This window comes from Diadema antillarum, unplaced genomic scaffold (genome assembly GCF_040938485.1).
Source record: "Diadema antillarum isolate AM-2024a unplaced genomic scaffold, OU_Dant_1.0 scf00000122, whole genome shotgun sequence".
NCBI lineage: Eukaryota > Metazoa > Echinodermata > Echinoidea > Diadematoida > Diadematidae > Diadema > Diadema antillarum.
The window spans coordinates 1,923,512-1,951,106 of NW_027271011.1; the positions used below are offsets into that span (position 1 = coordinate 1,923,512).

The 27,595-nt window shown below is 40.6% G+C and overlaps 1 protein-coding gene across 1 annotated transcript in view; it reads right to left on the minus strand.

Annotated features, from left to right (window-relative positions):
• Nucleotides 1-3,319: 3,319 nt before the first annotated feature.
• The window catches only part of LOC139720138 (myotubularin-related protein 13-like), a 125,232-nt gene continuing 100,956 nt past the window's right edge, over nt 3,320-27,595 (minus strand). The window contains exons 28-40 of the mRNA XM_071631509.1: nt 22,267-22,490; nt 21,192-21,368; nt 20,053-20,157; nt 16,633-16,818; nt 13,215-13,341; nt 12,343-12,515; nt 10,655-10,873; nt 9,738-9,914; nt 8,556-8,691; nt 6,690-6,872; nt 6,131-6,255; nt 5,326-5,457; nt 3,320-3,444 (exon numbers count right to left, since the gene is read on the minus strand). Coding sequence (XP_071487610.1) covers nt 3,352-3,444; nt 5,326-5,457; nt 6,131-6,255; nt 6,690-6,872; nt 8,556-8,691; nt 9,738-9,914; nt 10,655-10,873; nt 12,343-12,515; nt 13,215-13,341; nt 16,633-16,818; nt 20,053-20,157; nt 21,192-21,368; nt 22,267-22,490 — 2,057 coding nt within the window. The 3' untranslated portion in view covers nt 3,320-3,351. The remainder of the gene's footprint in view (nt 3,445-5,325; nt 5,458-6,130; nt 6,256-6,689; nt 6,873-8,555; nt 8,692-9,737; nt 9,915-10,654; nt 10,874-12,342; nt 12,516-13,214; nt 13,342-16,632; nt 16,819-20,052; nt 20,158-21,191; nt 21,369-22,266; nt 22,491-27,595) is intronic.

Here is a 27,595-nt window from a genome sequence, read left to right on the forward strand (position 1 = left end):
AACCTTGAGGGATCACACCCTATCACACCCTACTACATGGACATTGCCTAACTACCAGCAATCGTGATGAATTTCTCTCAACCAACAAAGCGATTGGAGTTTGACCCTCACCCTGTGGTCAGTCTACTTTCAAAGTTGGTATAATCAACCGGCGGCTAACAACTTACCAAAAATGAAGCAAGAATGAGCATTTTTAAAACCTTTTGGTAAGTTTAAATTTCTTCCACCTCACCTCCGTTCTCCTAACAACCAAAGTGTCTTTAAGGCCTTGTGGATAAATTTGAGTTCTCTTTTTCTTCCCTACACATCACTAGCAAAACTGGACACAACAAAACCAAATGTGACAAAGTGAGGCAAATTCAAGAGGTATTAAGGTGCTGTAATTCATATTTTGTTTTGATACCAGACACATATCTTAAAATGAATGTCCAGTTTGTCTTTTGAGAGCATGTTTGATGGAGATAGATAGAGAAATTAAAAGACCTTTTCCCATGAGTAGAATGGTCCATGATCCTCTGCTATTAAAGTTTGTGACATTTACTGTAACTGTGAGCTTCCCTTCTGTATCACACTGTGGAAAATCTTTTCCCCTGATGAACTGTCGTTGCTTTTTCTTTCCAAACATGAGAGTGCCCTTAAAACTTGCAGCAGTCTTTTTAAGTTTTAGTACTTCTTCAGTTGCATTTGCTTTTAAAGAGGCTGCCAAGGCACAAAACTGCACACTTGGGCCCACATCACAAAAATACAATTCAGAATTTCAGCCGAGCCTATAACAGGCATCTATGTGGCTTGCCTTTGTACAACATCGAGATATTCTGTGAATATTTGCAGGCAGCCAAAAGAGATAAATCAACATTATCTAACTATATCAGCTGAAGCAGCGGCTCTTGCTAGATAATTTTCAACTTTGTGTTTGTCCTGTGGCAGATCTCAAGGGCATTGATCAACACATCAGCTGCAACTGCGACTGTAGACGTAGACCTGCCTTGTTGGAACTTACCTCACAACACGAAAAAGCCAAGGTTCATTTGGTGACCAATTGCATTTTTCAAAATAGGCAAATAATAAAAGTTTGCATTAAAAAAAAAGAAAGAAGTAAAACAGAAGCATTACAGATCCCTCAGCAGTAGTGTATTAAGCAGGCTCTTCCGTGTTCCCATGGGACACACAAAAAAATAGTTGAAGAGCTTACAGCTTCGATACGTCTTGGCCGATGCACGATTCTCTTGTATGCCTTGCAAGAGTCGGCGGGCAAATCTTGGGCGAAGATTCATCGCGGTTGCATGACTCCTTGTAGCACTAGTCCACATGTGTAGTATTGTAAGAATCAACAAATATTGGACTTGCACAGCTGGTCTTGTGTGACTGAGCAGTATCCCACAATGCAATGTCTGATGATTTGGTTTGATTTCGAGAGCTGCCAGCAGTGTGGCGTGTAAATCCATCACCTTTATTTATGCCTACCGGTATTCTTTTTGTAAGATCTACGCTCCTCATTGTTCAAACGCAACTTGAACTTGTCAATACCAAAGTGTGGCCGCATACGAGGCATTGTGCAAACAATCCTAATGGTGATAACAGTAAATTGAATTAGTGGGGCACTCAAAATACACCTCAAACCCAGTTCCTCAGCTCCTGTGTAAGCTAAGCCCTTTCTGTCATATGTCTACTCACACTGAGTGGGACACAACTAGAAATGGCAACAGTGCTTTGGATTATTTTGTGCTTGCAAATTTCTAGAGTGGAAAACTCCACAACAGCTACATCTTTAGAGCAAACATGAGGTACACAGTATGCCAGTCACTAGCTTATGAAGTAAAGAGCTCTGTGTATGCAGTGTGTATGACACTGAACATCACACTGTGTACACATCTCAGTATCCGCCTTTTCACACACTGTAATCATTAGTGTTGTTGGAGTCCGTGTATTATCGGTGTACCAGTGTTGCTGTCAGACACCGTGAGTGTACCAGAGTGTGTGTAGTGTTGAAAACTCAACTGCAACTGGCCCGGAACTTGTACATGAACCTTTCCTTATCCTCTGCATTTTCTACCCTGATCTCTTTCTGGATAAGGAAAGTTTTGTGCAGATTTTAGGTTTACAAGTGGGAGAATAAATTTACTTGCACCAAACAATTTCAACTTTGGTCATGAAGTATGATTTAGGAGCATCCTGCCAACATGCAAGTCTGTTTCTTTGTGAGTGTGTGTGCACTGACATGCACAAAATGCTGTCTGCTGCAAGTTCGTTCTTAGTTGTGTGAACAAGTGCCCCGACATACTAGCGTCAACCGATTGCACTTGAGAAAATACATATATGCATTGCTATGTGAGCATGATAGCTAGACGGTAAATTGTACCACACTCACTGTGTGCATAAGTAACAAATGTGTACATCAGCGCACTGTCTTTCCAACACCCACACTCTACATGAGTACATAAAAATACTACCGGTACATATGCCATGTAAACACTGAATTATGGTATACACAGGTGTATCATATAAGGCATACACAGGTGTAGCACTTTTGACACGCATGCATATGACACTTGTGAATGTCTGTGCATTCTTCTCGCCAAGTACTCAGTAATACACTGTCCACACGGGTGTACATGTATGAAGGCTGACAGGCACACTTATGGAGCATGGTACACAGGTACACATCCAACATGTACACCATGTATACACTGCACCCAGTTGCACGACACTTGTCACGTACACACTGCATGTACACGTAACGGTGCACAGAGGTGCATCACACTAGCCATACACACAGTGACAAAGGTGTAATATCTCCTAACACTAAATTGAAGCACATTTAACATGTTGAACACAATGTGGGTTACTGCCTATAAATGTTATCTGAATTTGTCCAAACCTACTCTTTTGGATGTCCTTCTGGTGTCTGGCCACTGATACTGGCTTGTCACGGCCACACATGCATAGATAGCTTCTTTTTTTTTTCATTTCAATCATCACCACGCCTGCCCAGTTTCAGCTAATTTGCCAATAAATCATCTTCCCCCCTATACAATAACATTGGTCCTCAGCACAGATTCAAGCTGTATCGACTCGTATAACAGGTACACGATAAAAAAAAATAATAATAACAATAATTAAACTTTGCAAAATTATGTCACATGTAAGAAACGGTGTTAGCTTTTAATAACGCTATCTCATCATTACATTACATCACGCCAGGTAATGGTCAAAACCTCTTGTTCCGGAAAGAAGAGTAAGAAAGAGAGAGAGCGAAAGAGCAAGACTGGTGGCCTATCCCTACACACCCACACACACTACCCTCAGAAGCAAAGCCTCCCAATGAAAGGCGCCGTGTTCTCTAACGCAAGATCATGATAGACAGTCTTGGATCTTGCTAATCCACTCCTCGGCTGCTCCCTTGGTATCTGAGATGAAGTTGTAGACTCGCTTCGTAGTCTTCAGCTGTAGGGGGGAGCAGCAAATAAAAGCATAACACTTTAATCTCTTCCGCTACATAGATCGTATAGAAATTACTTACCTCGATGAAAATTCTCACATAGTAGAATAAACAAAATATAAAAAATATAATACAGAAATAATATAATAAAGAAATATACTGTAAAACAAGGAATTTTCGCGTGCATTTTAATTTCGCGAATTTCAAAATTCGCGAAATTAAAATGCACGCGAAAGTTTTTGTCTACACCACATGCATTGAACGCCAGTGGCAATTCGCGAAAATTTCATGCCGCGAATATATCATGTTTTACAGTAATATATATAATATAATATAAAATATGGCAACACCCATTATAACAGAATCAATGGAGCCAGCAATTTCTTTCATTATATTAAAATTTCATTTTTAAAACAAAATGGAATTTTGCACCATAGACTTTAACTAGAAATGTCGCTACAGCGACTGGTTATACCCCCGCCAAACAACATTTCATAAGCTTTGGTCAAAAAACTGAGGAAGTAGTTAAATCCGCAAGATCTTTCCTTGATCTTCTGCCATTAATATGCCGTTACCATGGCAACGTCCTTTTGGGTACTGTCGAAAAATGCGTCTTGCACATCTACACCCAAAGGCACACATCTGTACCAAATTTCATGGAAATTGGGCAAAAACTGAGGAAGTAGTTTGCAACACAAAATTTTCCATCATTTTGGCTCATAATATGTCAGCTGTTACCATGGCAACATACTTTTTGTCACTGTCAAGAAATGTGTCATGCTGACCTATATCCTAAGACAAACATTCAACATGATTTCCATGAGAATTGGAAGAACACTGATGAAGCAGTTTTGCCATGAAGCATTTTGCCCTATATTTTACCAATAACATGCCGTTACCATGGCAACGCACTTTTTGCCACTGTGGAAATATGTGTCTTGCACATTAACATATTCAGAAGAACATCTGTACCTAATTTCATAAAAATTGATCAAAAACTGTGGGAGGAGTTCGCGACGCAAGATTTGTACCCATTTTTGCCCATAATATGCCGTTACCATGGCAACGTACTTTTGGGTACTGTCAAAAAATACGTCTTGCACATCTACAACCCAAGGCACACATCTGTGCCAAGTTTTATGGGAATCGGTTGAAAACTGAGGAAGTAGTTCGCGACGCAAGATTTGCAACGGACCGACCGCCCGACCGACCGCCCGACCGACCGCCCGACCATCCGCTGATTCCTATATACCCCCTTCAAACTTCGTTTGGCGGGGGTATAATAATAATAAATTTGGAACCTGAATTTTTACATTGTTGTGACAAAATTTCATTATAACCATGCTGTTGTAACAAGAGCACCATGTATGTGCTGATAGTTCAGAAAAATTTGCTCTCTACCCCTTCATGTTCACTCTGAGATTTCAGTCAGTGCTACAGTGCAATCACCATGTTTACTTAAAGTTTTCACGATCTGAAAAGCTGTATTTTTCGATGGAAGACAGTCAAAATTTCACCTTTCCTGCAACAGATCAGTGAAATAATATAATTTTTTTTTGGTAATGAACACTTCAAAATATTGTATAAGCTAATATTTTCACGAGGCTTTAATTTACGCGAATTCTGCACATCACTGTGGAGATTGTGAATTTAACATGCAAAAATGCTGCCATGCTCTAGGTAATAGTGCACTAATGATAGCATCGCTGTCAATTCGCGAAATCAACATCTCACGAAAATATCTGTGATCTCCTCATTCGCGAAAATATCTGTATGTGAAAATAACAGCTTATACAGTAATAGTTGACATCTTTGCAAAGAATCTGTTCTTAACTAAGCAATGGATGCATTGCCGAAAGGGACCACAACTTTTGTCTTTCACTTACGTCAAAGAATGCGCTCTCCTCGCACTTCTTCGGCGCCGACGGGTTTGGGAACGCCGGCTGCACGGACTCCACCTCCTTGAGGTCGATGAACCCCTTGCAGTGAGGGTCGTTCCGACTCTCGTAGTACCTCAGCTGGGGGATAAGGGAAAGGATCAAGATATGAGAGAGGGTGAGTTGCTGGTACCGTTACAAACTCATGCACCGTACTGTCATACATATACTGATCTTCAGAGGATGAGCAGTTTCATGCTCATTATCAAAACATGCATATTAAAGCATAAGGTTAAAGGGGGAAATATAATTCTCAAACAACGGTATGCCTGCAGAACTGTCGCTTTGTGCTCTAAAATGTGCACACTAATACAGTAAGCATAAGAAATGCGTGACATAATGCTATGATTGGAAAAATCAGCAAAGAAAATGGGATTCCAATGGGATCCCGTAGGAATCCCATTTTCTTTGCTCATTTTTCCTACAATAAGTTACATTCATATCTGGTCGGTTTTCATCTGTTTGCATTTGTTACATAACGTTATGATAACACAATCTCAGTTGGGTAACAACAATAATGCAAAATATTAGCCAAAAAGGTTCATCGGAAGTACGACAGTCAAAAAGCACACCACTCACGGTTGCTATGTATTTTGCTATAATTTATTGTCGATAATGGGCCATAGCAGCATCCACTGATCTTTTGCAACACGGCCCTGATTTGGTCTGCTGCATCTACAACTGTATAGTTTTTGTGCTAGCTCCTATTTTTGGTCCTCACACATCTTCTAGCCAACACTGGTCTTAGACTCACCTGATGTTTCTGGGAGTCGAGCACAAACCAACGCTGCTTCCATCCCTTGAGCCTGGCCCCTCTCTTGTACAGGTGACCTTCGTGCGACCTCGTCTCGTCAACAAAGTTGTTGAATTGCTCGTAGCCTGGGGTTGATAAAACATCCAACCATTATTATCATGGCTTTCATTGTCATCTTTTGTTCCATCGGTATCCTCCAATTTTCAATATTTCGTCTGCTACACAAACATACACAAATCTTCAACGCTGTATTATTTTGAATATTACGATAACAAAATCAACTGATGATATCCTTTGCATCATATTGTGTCTGTGTGTGGTGCACAGACTAGTAGGAAAGTTGTGAGTTAATGGCATCACCACCTCAGCTAATTTGCATAAAAGCCTGTGGCCACTATCGTCATAAACAAGCAAAAATTTTATCCACTTTTGTTTTCATGCCAGTTTCATGATGCGCAAAATGCACGAAATCTCCAGACCGTGGAAATTTTCCCTTTTACAGTTTTACTAAAGTTGTATTGTCCAGTGGCTTGTGCAGATCTCAAAGTCTTCCACTTACCTCCGGTGTATGAAGGGGTGGAGTCTGTCGTCGGCGTGTGGGAGGAGTTTGAGTCCTCCTTGGCGACCTGCCTGGCGGGGGCAGAGCTGTGCTCCTTGGTGGAGCCCCGCCTCATGCATTGCTTGGGAACCTGGGGCACACACTTCTCATGGACATTGTAGCCACAGTCTGCACACTTCATGCCTGCCAAAGGGATAACATCAGAAAGTCAAGTGGCTCTGTCAAACTCTCATATGGGCTTTAAAAAAGATACAGTCTGACCTCTCCTATCCGGACATGTCAAGACCACGCTCATTCGGATATTAACTCTATGTGCCATGGTGTGAACCCCATGTGTGCCACATTATTCTGAGACAGCAACGTTGTCCATATCTATGTAACTATGATAGATTTCCGTTAATCTAGTCATGTAATGAGCAAAGTTGTAGAGAAAATGCCAAGCTTTGCTTTAAAGTAAATTGTATAACAAATCTATGATTATTTTTTCTTTCAAATGACAAGTAGATACATTATTGTAGAGGCATTACTTCTGCACACAAAACAGTGACAGAAACTTAGAATTTGCTCGCAAATCCAGGAAGGAACACCGCTTCATATTCAATCACCACATAAAATGCAAGCTACGTGTGACAGGAATGGAACCGCGAGAATCGCTTTCATTGTACTGTGGCATTCGGTGATCTATTGATCGGTTTAGGCGGGTTTGTGAGTTTGAGCAAAAGATGCGAAGTTGGCACGCCGTCGACTGAGTCACCACAGTCGAATGTAGCACATAAAGAGTTAAAGGGATTTGGCCGGATATGGGAGACCCAATGTTTTATACATGCAGCTGCCTACCCAATGGTACACTGTGCATGTACATGGCATAACCTACTGCAGGTAGCATGCCCTGAAACTCTTTCTTTGCTATCAGCCCAAAATTTGGGGGAAGCGAATGTCTAAATGCATGTTATTCAGATGAAAATTTGATGTGAATGTATATTATAATGTGAGTTTGTGCAGGAATTCTGTTCGAGTTTGAAATCCCCTCCCCCCCCCCCCCCCCCCCACACACACACACACAATTAAAAGATTTAAAAAAAAAAAAATCTCGCCGAGATAACATCCAGATAATAGGGAGATCTGAAGAAAGGGACGCCGGATAGGAGAGGTTGGACTGTATATGGTATAGATGAAGGCAAACAATGTAACTGTGGTAATTAGCAATGTTAACGAACATCTTTGGAACACATGAAGAGTTTGTTTGTAAAAACCGATAAGTCCATATTTGCCAAATGGAGATATTTGCAATTAAAGGTCCAGAAAAATAAAGAGAATAATAAAAAAATTTTTGCTTCTTTTGACCATAACTTTAAAAATGTACCTTTATATGTAGTGACCAATATATCATTTAAAAGGTATTATTTTGTACTTTATGACAGAGACCGTACTTCAAAATCTTCAAAAATGGACTTATCGGTTTTTGCAAACAAACTCTTCACATATTCCCCCTCCAAATTATCACTTATATTTTCTATGCCGATACATGCATTCATTACTAACACTACAATGCATCGCTTGAGAATGATAAGGGCATTAAGTTGCCACTAAAGACATTCATAGTGTTCAATTTAACCCCTTCTCATTCTCATCTGAAAAATGTAACTTTTTGAAAAATTATCCTCAGTTCATGTGGAATTAAAAAATAAAGCACAGGAGTTCCACACATCCCTATCAGTACTCTTCTCTCTGCTACTATAATTTTCCACCTCCTTATGTAGGAAAAGAAAACACACTACATAAGCTAACCTGTGCAGTCACTGTCTTTTCAATCACCACTTCTGTACCTCTCACTATCCCGAGCTCATGTGGAAAGAGCAAACTCACCTGTGCACCCCTGCTTCACAACACCAAAGAGCATCTGGTTGCAGTAGTCACAGCTGGTGGGCGTCACGTAGCTGCACGGCTCAAAGTGGTGGGGGAAGTTGAATCCCTTGGTCTGGGGCTCGCCTATGTGTTTCCCCTGGTAACGAGATCAGAGAGAGTACACTCTTTCATCATCTAATTACACACTCATAACACCAACATCTCGCTCACTTTTACCCAATACTGTGCTTCATTCGCTGACTAGCATGCATGCTGAAGTGCCTTCTTCGCCGATTGGCAGAGATGTCTGAAATCAAATTGTCTACGAATGCATGTTACCTAATCCCCATGATACATTTTATGTTACCATGGCCTTCCTGTCAGACTGAGGTACATTGCTACAAATTGTATGCCCGAGTGGGCTTGCTAACTTTACAACTAGGCCAAGTATAGATGGATTACTGACTGCTGCCAAAAAAGCTGGGCAAGTTGAGCCAAGCTCCTGGGCAACTAAGCTTAGATTGGCTGGTTAGATGAAAATGGTTTTTGTTCATTTGTTTGTTTTGTTTTCATTTTCTTTTTAGAAGATGGTTGGATAGCAAATATTCATTTGCACTATAGCTGGTCTTCCATGGGGTCCTGTTGTATGTTCTTTGGGCAGACCACTTGACTGGGTTATGCACCCTAACTCTCTGTACTGAATGAATAAAGCGGGATCTTGTATCGTGCAGGAGTTGTAACTCTCTCACACACGGAACCTCCATTACATGTCCTATCCGAGGGACAGATTGTTTTGCCCCTTTACTAGAGGAGACGGCATGACAATACACAACATTGCTTTATAATAGTAAGACTCGAACCCATGCCTGAACCCAAGCCATTCTATTAAAAGCCTGATACACTACCTACTGAGCTACCACCTTGCAGCCCTCACCACTGAGCTGCAACAGTTTTGAGATGTAATTTGAAAGTGAAAGCTGAAAAGTATGGAAGGAGGAATGAGGGGGAGGAGAAGAAGAAAAAATTGTGATGTTAAGAAGACAGGGGCTGCTGGTCAATTGGGGGGGGGGGGGGGGGGGGGGTATACAATGTACCCCCCCTTCCCGGTCAATATACAATGTAACGCGATAAATGGTGGTGGGGGGGGGGGGCATGTGCAGACCCCAAGCCCCAAATTCCAAGGCCCCCTGGAAGAAGACTCACCCTGACCAGGATGTCGATGGTGGTCTTCTTGTGGGCCGTCATGCTCTGGACCCTTGCCTCCTCCATGGCCTGGGAGGTCCTCTTCCGTCGTGTGACAAACCTCGTCTCCAGGTGCTCCAGCAGGTGCCGCCAGTTTTTGTGCTGCTTGCCCAAGTCCGACTCCAGCTGGTGCAGCTCCTGAGGACGGTAAAGAAAGCATTTCATTTCATTTCTTCTTTATTCACCTCATACAAAAAAGGTACAATATATATACGCTAACATGACTTCAAAGCACAATTTCATTGAATAAAAAAAAAAACATGTACAATAGAGCAAACAAACAAAGTTAGTTAATCAGAAAATGAGAAAAAAGGTGCCTTCTATTATACAAACCTTCAGAATTATGAGTCTAATTTCATTTCCGGATTAACAAACCATTGGAATACTCAACTTTAATCCATTCTTTTATTATATTGAATGAAACTTTGGGAAAACTGACATTTTTTTTTCAGATCAACAAAGGAACCTTCAATATATGCCACCTTATTTCGTTTTTGAATTAACAAACCTTCAGAATAATAAACCTCATTTCATTTTCGGATTAAGAAACCTTCTGAATAGCAAACCTTACTGTAAATCATGACATATTCGTGGCATGAATTTTTCGCGAATTGGAACCGACAGCCTTTTTCGTGGCATGAAATTTTTGCGAAGTGCCACTGGCGTTCAATGCATATAGTGTAAACAAGGACTTTCGCGTGCATTTTAATTTCGCGAATCTTGGCGCTCGCGAAATTTGCGAAATTAATGTGCACGCGAAAATTCCTCGTTTTACAGTATTTCATTCTCAGATTTATGAACCTGCAGAAAAAATAAATCTCATTTCGTTTTCGGATTAGCGAACCTTCGGAATTAACGACACTGTAACCAGAACTCACCTCCATCAGCCACCGATGGATGTCCGGCTCGGCGTGCGAGGCATCGTCATAGCAGGCGTTGACCGTCCGCCGGTCGGTCTGCTCCAAGGGCTGCTCGTTGTCCTCATTGGTGGCCGCTTCGAAGAGCTCGCGGTCGAAGGACGGCCCTCCGTACAGGTTCTCCTCCAAGTAAAAGTCCCACACCTTCAGGCTGGAGATGTTGGTGTAGGGACGCAGGATCTGACAGGGAGGAAAGAAGCCATCAGAATACATGTATGTACAAAATGTATAGTGCATTTACCTTTCACCTAACCTCAAGAAATGCTATGTGTCATTTTTGTTGTTGTTTTTTACGTGAACTTTGACTTTTTTTATTCAAATTCACAAAATTCTTTCGTTGCAACTGATTGACAAATTGCCCTACATCGACATAAATAAGCACTGAATTGATCAGTGTTTTAAGTAGTAGCCATGATAAAAAAATCATGGGCGTACATACTCGAGCAGGATTCGAACTTAAGACCTCCTGATCTCCGGACAGGCATTATCTCCACTAGAGCACCGAGCTTTCACCCGACAGCAAGTGTTGGCTCGAATCCTTATAGCATGCAGCGGGTACTGCGCAATTATTCAAATTCATTAATTTGTAAAAAAGCACTCATCAATTCAGTGCTTATTTACGTCGATGTAGGGCAATTTGTCAATCAGTTGCAAAGGACTTTGACTAGTTTGATGTTTTGTCCTTATCTCATTCCCCCCCACCCATTTTTTCTGCAGAGTATATTCTTTTTTTTTTTAATAGTGCCACACTGATACAACAAAAAAATACACAGGTGTTTTAAAAAATTGAGGTAGCAGTTGAGCTCAAGTTGCATAGAGGTATATACATGTATATGTGATATACATTGTATGTGCAGGATATATATAATAATACCACAAATGTCACATCACATCCTTTTATCAAACGCAGCACTAAATAACTGCAACACTTCCATAGCTGGAGTCTCAATAAAATGTAGATCACTGTTTGATAGGCAAAATTACAGATCATGAACTCAACCAAAAGTTTTTCTGATATAATGCAACTCCTTTCATGTACTATATCTGTATACATACAAAACGTATGATAACATTTTTTTCTGCTACATTTTCTTGGCACTGATGGCTTTGCTGCGCATATCATGCAATGAATTAGGTTAAGATGAATTAATACAGCAGTTCTTGATCACCACATTATGTATCATGAAATTTGGCAATGTTTCTAGGAAAAGGCATGATAGCTACAAGAAAAGAAATTTTACTCTTGCCTCCACATCTACAATTTGTGACCAGATGAAAAAGAAATTTAAATCTCGAAAATGAGAAAATAAAAGGGAAGTTGAGACATTCCAAACGTGTGCTTGTCAAAAGGTGCTCTCCTCAGAGAGCGGAAACCATGATCAGAGAGGAAGATGATGCGAAAAGAAAGCTACTTAGCCGTTACCATGGAGATGTGTGGATACCACTGCGAGAGAACGCATCTCCCCCACTACACCAATAGCAAGATGGGGAGATGGAGAAAGAGAGACAGAGAGAGAGAGAGAGAGAGAGAGAGAGTGTGTGTTAGGGGCAGCGTGAGTTGATGGTGTTAGGGCCTCCTGCCAGCTCCACTAGATACGTTCTACACGGCAAGCGGTGGATCAAAAATCAAGGGACAACATAGAATTTACTTCATTTACTGTTGTGTGCGGGGCGAACTGGAGGTTGTAGAAGAGCGGCGAGCGGCCATGGTACTTGTCGATGTATGCCCACAGTGACTTGAGCGGCGGACTGGATGTCTCGCTGTCACTGTCCCCACTCTCGTCGATCCGCGACGGTCTCCTCTCCTCGTAAACTTGAGTTGCTGGAGGTAAAGAAGGTTTTACAGGAGTCGAGTGCAATTTCGCATACATCCATACACTAGTCAAGGTAGCTTTAACACATTGTAGTTACAATATTATTCAATTCATTTTTTGTTTTCAGTTCAATCTATTTCCACAAGGCTGATAAAGAAGAAAGTTACAGTGTACATTGTATATCACAACATATTGTATGTCATAAAGCCAAATGAAAAAAAGGACAAAACGTAGGCTTTATATTGAGAAAAGTGGTGGAAATAATAGGCTTAGATCAGTCTTTCAAGGTTTTATCATTCTTATCAGAACCTAATGGTTTTCCATCATGGAGACAAAACCCACATGGTTATACTTGTGTTGCAAATAGCAATATTTGAGTACATATCTGATTTTGCAGCTGTCAGTCAACTAACAAAATTTGCGAAATTAATAAACCACAGTGAAATGCACTGTAAATTTCACTCACACTGTACATGATGATAATGATAATGATGATCATGATGATAATAATTATAATAGTAATAATAATGATGATAATAATAATAATAATAATAATAATAATAATAATAATAATAATAATAACAACCAATTACTACATAGTACCTTTGCTACAAAGACTCAAAGCACTTCAACAACTTCAACAAAATACAGAAAATTAACAATATTTACTAAACACCAACAGAATTTGAACAGCGCCCCCATCTCACCTGCTTGGTACCGCTCGTAGTCCGAGTCCCACATGAAAGTTTGAAAGCGATTGGAGACGTAATGATAGGCAATCATCTTGAGGAAGTACTGGTTGAATTCAAAGGAGAGGGGAAATTGGCAGTGGACCTGTTGCAGAAAAACAACACAAAACACGAACTCACAGTCATCAATCGGACAGCTTTAGTCTTGGTTGATTATTAAAGGGATCGTACAGTTTTGGTTGATACCTAATTTCAGGCTTCAAACATTTTTTTTTGAAATAATGAGAAACCTCTTATGAAATATGAAAGAGCATGTAATTCTATGAGGAATTCAAATGTTTATTTGATGAAAAGTGGTTTTGAAATGGCTGAGATATTCAAAAAAGAGCGATTCTAATAAAGTGTGGGACCCACATTTTATTACGATCACTTTGTTTTACTTTGTTTTCGGATGTTTCATTCATTCCAAACCCAATTTTCATCAAATAAACTTTGAATTCCTCTTAAAATGGTATGCTCTGTACTATATCAAAAGTGTTTTCTCCAATCTTGGTATCTCGCAAAAAGTTAAAAGCCCAATTCTCATCTCCACCAATACTGTACCATCCCTTTAAGGGGATGATACAGTTTTGGTAGAGATGGGGCTACAGGTTTCCAACTTTTTTGTGAGATAATTACAAACATAACTATACAAAAAAGCATACAATTCCAAGAGCAATTCAAGGTTGATTTGATGAAAATTGGTTTTGAAATAGCTTGAATGGATATCAAAAACAAAGAGATCCTAACAAAAGGTGGGACCCACTTTTTATTAGACTTGCTTTGTTTTAGTTTATTTTTGGATATCTCAGCCATTTGAAAACAAATTTTCATCAAATAAACTTTGAATTCCTCTGAGAATTGCATGCTCTTAAATATTTCATAACTGGTTAATTATCTAACAGTTATAACCTGAATCCCCATCTTGACCAAAACTATGCTATCCCTATAACTTCAATCATTATAACAAAATTGGTAACTCTTAGGCTAGCAGCCCTCCTCATTTGAAAACACTCATCATCACTACAATTCAGCAGAAAGAATTTGCCCAGTATTAAAAGCGGTGTCATTTTGTAGGTAGTCAAGACACAGAGAAAATGCAATCTGTCAATTCAACACCCAAATCTTGACCCGTTGAGGACAGACTGATTTTGCTGCAACACGCATTTCCCATAGACACTTGCCCGAGTATACTCGGGACTTGTCCTCAATGGGTTGAAATGTCTTGATAATGCTTGCAGCATTCAAAAAAACAAACAAAACAAAAAAAAAAAAAGATTAGAAATACCCAAATTCCCGAGTTCCAAAGCTAAAATTGTCAAATGTTATTAAGATAACACAATTGTTTCCACTGGAAGTTCACATGTTATGTAATATCAGTTAATCAGAGAATGGAGTCTTCGTGCTAAAGAGGAAATGACTTGTTTTAAATAATTAAAATACAACTGATACACAAACGACAAAAATGCCGCTAATACCTCAAAGACCAAAAATGCAAAATTCATGCTGAAACTCATAGCATTTTCCCTTGGGAATTTGACTTAAAAAGAGAGATTAGCACAACCTGAAACTTATCATGACATCAGGAGAAACTTTGAGCCCACTATTTTAATAAAACCACATATAAAACTTCAGTCTTTTGCATCCTTTTGTGAGCAGAGGTCTGTAACATTCCAGTTACAGAGAGAATGTAAGTATGCAACTTCAAACACTAGTAAGAAAGTGCAATGTATGCTAATAAAGGGCACCTGATCTTCTGCCATCAACAAGGAAAAATTTGGCATTTGTACAGTGTATGAAACAGGATACGTGAAAGTCTGAAGGTAATTGTCCAATAGCGGGGTAAAACAACAGGCAAGGTAAAACAAGAGACCATACTGTTGAAGGTTTTTAAAGCCCCTTTTTCTGTATATCTCTATTATCTAACAAGGCAATCGCCAAATTGTGTCTCGCCCATTCGCGTACAAGGAATTAATATTCTTTATAACTGCCAGAAGTCAATTGACCTGCTTATGACCTTTGACCTTGTGGTGACCTTCAACACCCTAAGGGACATTTACCATCCAAGTTTGGTCACAAACGGACAAAGGATCAAAAGTAATGAGCCATAATCGAAACGCGCCATAAAAACTTAACATTGGGCCCTAAAAATTTGTTGACCCCTTTCTGTGACCTTTGACCTTGTGATGACCTTTAACTCCCCAAGGGACATCTACCGTCCAAGTTTGGTCACAAACAGACATAGGGATCAAAAGTTATGAGCCACAATCAAAACGCGCCCTAAAAACATAACATTGGGCCCTAAAATTTTGCTGACCCCTGTCTGTGACCTTTGACCTTGTGACGACCTACACCTCCCCAAGGGACATCTTTCATCCAAGTTTGGTCACAAACGGACAAAGGGATCAAAAGTTATGAGCCATAAACGAAATGCGCCCTAAAAACTTAACATTGGGCCCTAAAAGTTCGTTGACCCCTGTCTGTAACCTTTGACCTTGTGGTTACCTTCAACTTCCCAAGAGACATCATCTCTCACCATCACCCAAGTTTGATAGCCATTGTAGCAACATGTGCTGAGTTACGTGTGATAAGAGAGTCTTGCAAGTAAACTTTAACGTATGACCTCAAATGACCTTTGACCTTATCATGTGACCTCTTACGGCACCATAACATGACGGTACCCCCAGTGCATCCATCACCCAAGTTTGATTGCCATTGTAGCAACATGTGTCGAGTTACATGTGATAAGAGAGTCGTGCAAGTAAACTTTAACGTATGACCTCAAATGACCTTTGACCTTATCCTGTGACCTCCAACGGCACCATAACATGAAGGTACCCCCAGTGCATCTATGACCCAAGTTAGGTTGTAATCCAAGCAACTTATGTGAAGTTACTTGTCAAAAGAGAGTCTTGCAGGTAAACTTTAACATAGAAAAAGAGTCTTGCACATACTCTTTAATATATGACCTCAAAATGACCTTTGACATCACATGACCTCTGACAACAACATAACATGAAGATACCCCTAGAGCTTCTATCACCCAAGTGTGGCTGCCATTGCTGTAACAATTGCCAAGTTATGCATCATAAGAGAGTCTTGCAGGTAAACTTTAACATTTTTGACGGACGACGGACGACGACGACGACGGACGACGGACGGACGCCATTTGGATCCCTTAGTCTCGCCTTCACCTCCGGTGGGCGAGACAAAAATATGTGTATATTGTCAATATCATGCTTTGAATTTCTTATGTCCTCCCATTCGTGCAATGTGCGATATTTTCATTGAAACGGTAAATACGAAACTGACACACTGAAGCAGAGTGACTTTGCACACTTAACCAAAAATCAGCCAGAGAGGGCATCACACTGCCGACGATTCTTGGTGTACGTACCTGGTGAACACAGTCCAGAAACTGGAGAAAGACGGGAGCGAAGCCGCTGGCCTGGTGGGCGACGGTCTGGTTGCTACGGTGAGTGAAGCGGTGGCCAAAGGCCAGCCACTCCTTGTCCACCAACACCTTGAAGCCAGTCAGTGTCCGGTAGTACGGATCCATCAGGAGCTGGGCGAGAGAGCTCACCTGGTTAGGGGGGGAGGGGGGGGGGGGGCAGAGGACGGGTGGGGGAGGGGGGACAGACAGAGAAAATACAAGTAAACAAAAGACAGAAAAATTAACAAGAGACCCGCGGGTCTAGCGCTCACCTGAGTATCGCAAGTTCACCTTTCACGCAGTCACTAATCTAAATTATTCACAGCTCTACCAAAATTTGACGAGGCATTCTCAAGTGGAAGATGAAAATGTACAATAAGGGCCCAATTTTTTTCAAGATTCCTTAATTTGGGGGAATTGGGGCCCCCTGGGGCCCTCTGGGTGGGGCATGGTGCCCAGTTTGATAAATTGAGATCCTGACCACCTAGGGATGCTACCTGCCAAGTTTGACAAAAATCCATCATGAGGTTTTCAGGAAGAAGATGAAAATGTACAATTCAGGCCCCCATTTGGACCCTTCCAACCACCCCCCTCCCCCCTACCCCCAAGAGGGGCACCCCTGGATCTCCTATGAACAAACTTGAAACTACAGTCATTAATGTACTCACTCATAGTATTATCTCAGCTCTATAACTTCTGATTCTAGAGAAGATTTTTAAAGATTCCTTCATTTGGGGGGTTTGGGCCCCCTGGGGGCCCCCTGGGCGGGGCATGGTGCCCATTTTAACAAATTGAGATCCTAACCCCTAGGAATGCTACCTGCCAAGTTTGGTGAAAATGGGTCATGGGGTTCTCAAGAAGAAGATAAAAATGTACAATTTAGGCCCCATTAGGACCCCTCCTCACCCCCACCCCCCCCCCCCCCCACCCCCGGGTCCCAAGGGGGGCACCCCTGATTCTGCCATGAACAAACTTGAAACTACAGTCATCAATGTGCTAACTCATAGTATTAACCTAGCTCTATCACTTCTGGTTCTAGAGAAGAAGGTTTTTGCGGATTCCTTAATTTTGGGGGGTTTGGGCCCCCTGGGGGCCCCCTGGGTGGGTCATGGTGCCCATTTTAACAAATGGAGTTCCTAACCCCCTAGGGATGCTACCTGCCAAGTTTGGTGAAAATGGGTCATGGAGTTCTCAAGAAGAAGATGAATATGTACAATTTAGGCCCCATTAGAACCCTTCCCCACCCCCCTCCCCCCTACCCCCAAGAGGGGCACCCCTGGATCTCCTATGAACAAACTTGAAACTACAGTCATTAATGTACTCACTCATAGTATTATCTCAGCTCTATAACTTCTGATTCTAGAGAAGATTTTTAAAGATTCCTTCATTTGGGGGGTTTGGGCCCCCTGGGGGCCCCCTTGGCGGGGCATGGTGCCCATTTTAACAAATTGAGATCCTAACCCCTAGGAATGCTACCTGCCAAGTTTGGTGAAAATGGGTCATGGGGTTCTCAAGAAGAAGATAAAAATGTACAATTTAGGCCCCATTAGGACCCCTCCTCACCCCCCCCCCCCCCCCCCCCCCCCCCCCCCCCCACCCCCGGGTCCCAAGGGGGGCACCCCTGATTCTGCCATGAACAAACTTGAAACTACAGTCATCAATGTGCTAACTCATAGTATTAACCTAGCTCTATCACTTCTGGTTCTAGAGAAGAAGGTTTTTGCGGATTCCTTAATTTTGGGGGGTTTGGGCCCCCTGGGGGCCCCCTGGGTGGGTCATGGTGCCCATTTTAACAAATGGAGTTCCTAACCCCCTAGGGATGCTACCTGCCAAGTTTGGTGAAAATGGGTCATGGAGTTCTCAAGAAGAAGATGAATATGTACAATTTAGGCCCCATTAGAACCCTTCCCCACCCCCCTCCCCCCTACCCCCAAGAGGGGCACCCCTGGATCTCCTATGAACAAACTTGAAACTACAGTCATTAATGTACTCACTCATAGTATTATCTCAGCTCTATAACTTCTGATTCTAGAGAAGATTTTTAAAGATTCCTTCATTTGGGGGGTTTGGGCCCCCTGGGGGCCCCCTTGGCGGGGCATGGTGCCCATTTTAACAAATTGAGATCCTAACCCCTAGGAATGCTACCTGCCAAGTTTGGTGAAAATGGGTCATGGGGTTCTCAAGAAGAAGATAAAAATGTACAATTTAGGCCCCATTAGGACCCCTCCTCACCCCCACCCCCCCCCCCCCCCCCCCCCCACCCCCGGGTCCCAAGGGGGGCACCCCTGATTCTGCCATGAACAAACTTGAAACTACAGTCATCAATGTGCTAACTCATAGTATTAACCTAGCTCTATCACTTCTGGTTCTAGAGAAGAAGGTTTTTGCGGATTCCTTAATTTTGGGGGGTTTGGGCCCCCTGGGGGCCCCCTGGGTGGGTCATGGTGCCCATTTTAACAAATGGAGTTCCTAACCCCCTAGGGATGCTACCTGCCAAGTTTGGTGAAAATGGGTCATGGAGTTCTCAAGAAGAAGATGAATATGTACAATTTAGGCCCCATTAGAACCCTTCCCCACCCCCCTCCCCTGGGTCCCAAGGGGGGCACCCCTGATTCTGCCATGAACAAACTTGAAACTACAGTCATCAATGTACTAACTCATAGTATTAACTTCGCTCTATCACTTCTGGTTCTAGAGAAGAAGATTTTTACAGATTCCTTAATTTTGGGGGGTTTGGGCCCCCCTGGGGGCCCCCTGGGTGGGGCATGGTGCCCATTTTAACAAATTGAGTTCCTAACCCCCTAGGGATGCTACCTGCCAAGTTTGATGAAAATCGGTCATGGGGTTTTCAAGAAGAAGATGAAAATGTAAAAAGTTTACTAAAAACATGAAATGCAATTTATAGAATTTCACATATTAATATCTCCAGGTACTTCATTGCTTTTTCATCGGCATAGTCAACAATGTGTCTCAGTAAAACAAGATAGTCACAGTGGCACAATGGAGATTGAAGGACAAGTTTACTAAAACCTTTCTACACATACATGCGGATTGAGTGAATGCAGAAGTATCAGAAGAACACATCAGTGAAGGTTTGAGGAAAATCATACAATCCATTCAAAAGTATTGAATTTTGAAGTTTCAGTGCTGCCATCGCTGGATGAGAAGACTTCAACAGCTTGTGATGTCACATGTGTAAAATGATATCAAGAAGATATAAACTGTTAAGAAAATTCAACATGTTTCTACTTTTCTCACATAATGAAAGAGCACTCGACTTTAGGATGGCGGTGAAGAATAGGTGAAGGGGAAAGGGGAAGGGAGAATCTGGAAAAGGAAGGGGGGGGGATTGAAGAAGGGAAGGGGCGAGGTCACGATCCTCACCTGGGTGGTGAAATCCCAGCCATCCTCAAAGCTGAGCCACACGGACGACCCCTGGAGGTCGATGAGGTCCACTGCTGCTCCCGACAACTGCATGATGTTCTGAATCTGCGGTGAGATGATAGAAATATCAATCATAAACATGACCATGTGAATCACACTGTCAAATGGGTTCAAGACTGTAGCCTACAGTGGTACCAAAAGTGTTGAAATGAGTCATCTGTGTGTTCTTTATTTTCTTCTTATGTGCACAGGCATGCAAAAAGCGTACAACAAATGCATAATGCAGTGGCATGTTATCCTATGGCACATTGCCAATTGCCAAAAAGCATATTAACTGCACACTCACTAACGTCATAATGCATCAGTTCGCAGTGCACACTCAATCAGTTGTTAGAAGCATGAATTACAGCACATAGCGCATGCTTTATCACTGATTTCTGTGAAAAACTTCTTGCTCATATCTGTAGTTTGCGAGTAAATTGTTTGAATCGAACATCTTCGAACGTCTTGGCATTGAAGCAATTAATTTCTAAATGTAGCTAATATTCACCCAAGAAGGTACACTGTACATGTACGTAAAAAGTGCTGCTAATTTTTTATCCACTTCATAAAACAAATAATGCACAGGTTTAAGTTGATGATGTCAGTGGAAATGCAGCTCTTTCTCAGGTATTCACAATGCAGTGCTTATTTCGCCATCGTGAATAACCTATAGTGTGCTGCATTTCCTCTACTGCACTGTCACCTGTGCATTATTTGCATACTAATGACCATGACACCAGCAAAGAAAAAAATAGATTAAGTAGACAATATGAAATGATGCGACTGCTACTAGTTGTAGTCATTTCTATAGCTGGTAGCAAAAACATAGTATGGCTACTATTGTTTTGGTTACTATTTCTAATGGTAATCATCACCATCATCTTCATCACTGTTCATGAATCCCTTATTTGTACAAATGTCTGCAGACAAATGTATCCCGCTCAAATGACATTTCATCCCATCAAAGCAGTCTAGCAATGACGTGCCACAAAAATGTCACCACAATATTGCCCTGTCAAGCCAATGATTTTTCTGAGTCCCGTTTACCCGGGGGGCACTTGCATCTGGAAAAAAAAAATGGTCAAAATGACTCTCACCTGCAGTAACCACTCTGACTCGCCGACCATCTTATGGAAGCCCATCTCGGGGTCGGTGATCGGGTTGCTGGGGAGGCACGCCTTCATCAGCTTCTTGAAGCTGGCCTTGATTTGCCTCGTCTCAAAGAAGTCGTATGGGATGAAGTCGCACTTTGTCTGCGAGTCGACTTTCAGGGCCTTTGGGATTCAAGAAAAATTTTGAGGAGCAGCGGAGATAAACAGGGAACATGAGAATCAGTCAAACACAGTAGTCAGCAAGTGGATGTACAATATGTCATGATGACCAAAATATTGTGAGAAATGGGGCTTGGAGACAACTTGCAGGTGGTCAAATTCTAAATCCCAAACTGCCATGACAGAATAAGTAGGCTTACTATCTTTATTCAAGAGAGAGAGAGATTTGAGAGAAAATTCAGTGCATTTTTGATACAGGAAATAAAAGTTTTGCAAGCTTCACGAATATCACTTGGCCCATACGGCAAGATAATGTATGCTGAACCGGTATTACTGTATGCAATTGATGCACTCTATTCGTCCAGACACATGAAAAGACATGACTGCGCATCATCTGTTTTATACAACAGATAACAATTTTTTCAATCGTGTTCGGTCATTACCGACGCATGGCAAAATAACAGGATGCATGTCTACCAGATTGTCATCACTACGCTTGCTACATGCGCGTACTCTTGCTGCAAGTGCACGACAGCATGTTTACAATGGCCCTCATCAGTTATCGTAATACACTGTAATCATTCAATATACATTGTAGAACATGCCATCACAATAAAAATTAATGCACAGCTCTCAACTAATGAGATTGCAGAGCATTCCTCCCCGCATCTGAAGACACGTGCATCATATGTTTTATAGAACTGAAGACATTATGCATCATCTGTTTTGTAGAACTGAAGACATATGCATCATCTGTTTTATAGGACTGTTCGACATATGTGCATCATCTGTTTTATAGAACTGACATATTTCGGCCCAAATCCATTTTCTCTCATCATGTGTACGGTAATCACTGATGCATGGCAAACAATTATAGCATTCTCACGATCACATGACCTACCCGCATCTGTGACTTCTCGCCAAAGACGTAGAGGGCGGCCTTGCGGGCCTCCTGCTTCCGCGGCACGGCCAGGTCCTGCTCTGTGACCGAGCCATTGCGAGTGGCTGACGAACGAGAGCCAAGAGTGAGGTGCTTTTTAGAGACAGCTGGTGACACGCCCCCGCCCAGGTGGGCGTGACCAAAGGCACCCATTCGACCTCCGCCCATTTTCATCGAAAGCTGGCCTGCATTGTGGGGGGTTGACGGGGGTTAGAAGTATAGCGGCTCTTGTGGCTTTCTCTCTCTCTCTTTTGCTCTGTTTTCTATCAGTTTTCATTTGTTCTTTTTTCAGATGGGAAGTCACATGAGTAGCAGAAAGGTGTTATTGGGGTATTCATGATTTATGTTTTTGAAATTTAAGGAGGACAAAAAAAAAAGCAAAGAAAGATACGGCAGGTGTGCGTCATCTGGGTCATGGTTTAGTTGGTTCATGAGAGGAGTGATGGAAGGGGAATGGGTCTTTCTTTTATCACCCACACAGAGAATTAGCAAACACAGGACTGGAGTTCTTGTTATCAAAGACGAGTTCAACATCAACAACAACAACAACAACAAAACCAAACATCATCCGAGGGGAATTTTTGTGACACCGACAGAAAGATTATTTAGGGGTCGGGGCACGCTGCAGGGTCTTCATGTCGTTTCTTGGGACGAAGAATTGTGAGATTATTCAACACAGACGTGTGGACTGTGGGGTTTGAAAGGGACAAGATGTGTTGAATATGTGGCAGCGGTCTCACAGTCAATATCAAAGTTGGTGAAATGCAAGAAACATGTTAGCAGTGAATACAAGTACGCCGACACAGATGTCACAACCAGAATTGGTTCTCAGACACAAACAAAACTGTCTGGCACAAGCTTAAGTCTCTGCATACCACAGGTGCAGCGTGAACATTAATAAACGCAAATTTCATGACGAGGTGGTTGCCTCAGTCCTCAAAAGGTTAAATCAACATCACAGAAATTTAAAGGGCAATTCAACACCACATCTAGTTTGACTTAAACTGAGTAAAGAGAAACATATAGAACCAAAAGTTTCAGTGAACCTGAACAGAGCATAAGTACATTTTGGAAATATTGACGTTTAGGATGCTTTTGCAAATCAATTTCATTGGTCACAATTAGACAATCCTTTTGTCTTTTTACATAATTTGGCAAATCAATATGCACCCCTTGATATTTATATGGTCACCATGCTGAAGTCATGGATACTCAATGATTATTTGATGTGGAGGATACTTTGATTCTTCTCAAAAAAGGAAATGTAGTGAAGGTTTTCAATTAAAACTTCAGAAATTTAAACTCCACCTCAAAATGAGACATGTAGTGAAGATTTTGAATCAAATATCAAACAGAAAATCTTTTGTAACAGTGGTTTAGTTTCCATCAGGTTTTTTTCAAGTGTAAGCATATTTAAACTCTCCCTATGGCAAGCCAATAGTACATGATCTCCTTCAAATTGAGATCAGCATATCTGCCATAAATTCAGACAAGATTAGGGATTTCTCAGAAGTACAGTACAGTCATTATTAACTCTATGATTTTCAACACTGAAGGATATCCATAGAACAAGACCGAGGCAGAGCAGACAATATGTTATTCAGGAGTAAAGATGAGAGATGTGTGAAGTCATATTAAATCAATTAATTGACGTAATCACATTAAATTATCTAGGAGAACACAGATCATTAACACTGGTGACATCAACTGTTTACCCAGGAAAGAGCAAGAATTTTTTGGGGAATACATGTACATGTAAGCAGTATGCGGTACATTTGACAGGTGTGACAGGAATATTGTGCAGCTATGCAGACAGAACTATTTTTTGTTTGTTTGTTTGTTTGTCAAAATCAACTATACACTGACATCACTCAAAGACAGAATGTGAATGTGAGCTTGGTCTAACAGGCTAGAATCTCATCCAGCTTGGCGAGTGTAACATTCTCACAGAGGTTTGAGTTTACACTGTCCAATATACTAAAAAGAAGGGGAAAAAAAAAACCCTCTAGTGAATTGTCAAGACTGGATATTCAATGTCACATCATGTGTTGAATCAATTGACTCCTAGATCAGGGGGGTGTTTCATCAACGAGTTCGTCGGAGGTTTTCACCGACAAATTTGAAAAGCTACTGAAATCCTTGCGTCTGATTGCAAATTTGTCGGTGAAAACCTCCGACGAACTCGTTGATGAAACGCCCCCCTGGGGGCTGTTTCATGAAACTTTTTGTCGGTGATTTACACTGACAACTGTTAAAAGCTACTGAAATCCTTGCGTCTGATTGGCTGATAGCAAATTTGTCGGTGAAAACCTCCGACGAACTCGTTGATGAAATGCTCCCCTGATATCCAATGAGATCTACATTGTACATTGACAATGTTAAAGTGAACCCAAACCCAAAGAGCAATGTGGATTGAGTGAAAGCAGCAACATTAGTAGAACACATCAGTAAAAGTTTGAGGAAAATCAGACAATCGATGCAAGAGTTATGAATTTTTGAAGTTTTGGTGTTGGAACCGCTGGATGAGGAGACTACTAGACGTTATGACATACACATATGTGTGGACAACAATATAAGAAAATATAAAGAAAATTCCACAAAAATTCATTTTTCATGAAAATTACACATTCCATCAACTTGATACTGACATATGTTAAGGGTAGCAATTATTCCTCCTGCTTTCTGAAAGCAGCTAGTCAAGTGATCTTTCATTATGCTAGAAAAGTGATTTTCTGTGGAATTCCCTTTATATTTTCTTTATATTGTTGTCACACATACGTCATAACCTCTAGTAGTCTCCTCATCCAGTGGTTCCAACACCAAAACTTTAAAAATTCATAACGTTTGCATCGATTGTCCGATTTTCCTCAAACTTTCACTGATGTGTTCTACTAATGTTGCTGCTTTCACTCAATCCACATTTCTCTTTAGGTTTGGGTTCCCTTTAATGATTTGTTTTACAGATCGACTTCAAGTGGGTTACTTTCTATCACATTACGTCACGAAATCACATTCAGCATTTCCTGTGTTCAGTTCTCTCTCGGACAATACAAGTTGTAAAATGTTTTGAAAATATTGATATTTTTCCTTGTAGATGCATCAATTTAGATGAATAGCATTTAAAAAATATTGGAGTGATGTGCAACTTATACTTTGACATAGGAATCTACACTGTAAAGATTTGTTTGTATGCCGATCAGGCCTGATAAACTAGTACTTTGTAAATGTTCATGCGCATCACCGTGTATCCTGTATAAATTCCATCCAAGAGTTCAGGAAGAAGGCAAATTCATAAATACACACAAAAAGACAACTAAATGCAAGAAGAAATGCACCAAATACCAACACACAAAACAAACTGAATAACTGTGCAAAATGACCTTCTGCCTGCTCAAAAAGAAATAAGACTGAAAAGAAGTTGGAGAAACAAAAAACAAACAAAGCAGAAGATGCTTAGTAAGTTCTCCAAACTGAAGGAGAGGCTGGAAAAGAACAAAAAGGCACTCACAGCATTCAGCTAGTATAGGTGGGACTAGGAACAGTCAAAGTGTATTAAAGGGATGGTACAGTATTGGCGGAGATGAGAATTTGGCTTTTAACTTTTTGCGAGATACCAAGAAAACACTTATGCTATACCTTTTTAAGAGAAATTCAAAGTTTATTTTGATGAAAATCGGGTTTGGAATAACTGAAACATCCAAAAACAAAGTAAAACAAAGCAATCGCAATAAAGTGTGGGTCCCACACTTTATTAGAATCGCTCTTTTTTGGATATGTCAGCCATTTCAAAACCAGTTTTCATCAAATAAACGTTGAATTCCTCATAGAATTACTTGCTCTTTCATATTTCATAAGAGATTTCTCATTATCTCACCTAAAAATGTTAGAAACCTGAAATTAGGTCTCAACCAAAACTGTACGTTCCCTTTAAAGTTTGTATGCAAAAAAGATTAGAAAAGGGGGTAGCTAAGGGGCACAATGGTTTGGTATCATTCTAGGAACTCGGTGCATTAAAAGTGAAGAAATATCCCAATTTTCTTAGAGCCTTAATCCAATCTAACACACTTCTATCTTGGTTTGCCATTACACTGTACATACAGCAGTATCAGTTCACATGTTATCATCAGTGAAGATATCATCTTGTACCACTTTCGAGGTTTGCTTCTATGACTAAAGCAAAATCAAAGAGAAAGGGATGGATCTTATCAGAATCAGACCGAATTACAAAAGTTGCAGACTTTTGATTTGCGGAAGGTTTTGTTTTTTCTTCATTCAGACTTAATGTCATCCAAACGAGACTTCAATTTGATAGTATAGGATAGGAAAATATACACACATGGGATCCAAAGTTATGCCTGATTGAAGTATGAAAAGCCAAAATCAAAACTTACGAACAAAATTGCAATTCATCATTTTTGTCTACAAGTATATCAACAATGTTATTTCTTCAAGACAGTTCCTTTTCTGAATATCAAAAATATGAGATATGATTATAAAACAGGCCTGCAAAATATGCAAGAGATATACACAAAACAAACAAAAAATAAAACAGAAATATTTCTGACAAGCGAAAAGGCAATGCAATACCATCACATATTGCACATATTGGCACATATTACTACATGTAGCTCGCAGTAAAGTTTTGAAATTTATGGAAAAGTCTTCTAACATCTTGTATCAAACTCTTCACTCTAAAATATTCATGCAGGTACATTGCATATAGGAAAATAATGCTTATACATTAGATGTTCACTGCTTGTAGATTCCTACCAGAATGAAAGTTTGTACAATAAATCTATGCCAATGTTAGGGGGTATTAATAGTTAATAGACTGAAATATCTCAATAACCATGGAGACAAACAAAAGAGTTAATCACAAATATAGAATGTTAGACAGGAATATACGTGTAATATAAAAAAATACATTGAATGTACTGTCCTATTTGGACAGCGTGTTAATATCAAAATAACGTGTTTGTTATTTAGTTTGTACAATACTGTGAAGTTAATTTAATGAGTAATGATAGTTAAGATGAACTCATTTCAGTATCCTGTACTGGAATTATATGTGACATTTCATCATCCATGGTTATAATTTGTTATGCATTTTTCTTCCTTTTTATCTATTTATTTGTTCATTTGAACAGGCATTGAAATGAAAAGTTTTTCTAAACTCTGTAATGGTGACTGAGCACTGATGAATCCCATTCTGAACATATATATAAAATATATATATGAAACTGGTCTGATCTTCTATTTCTTACAATCTCTATGTTAGATCACTATTAAA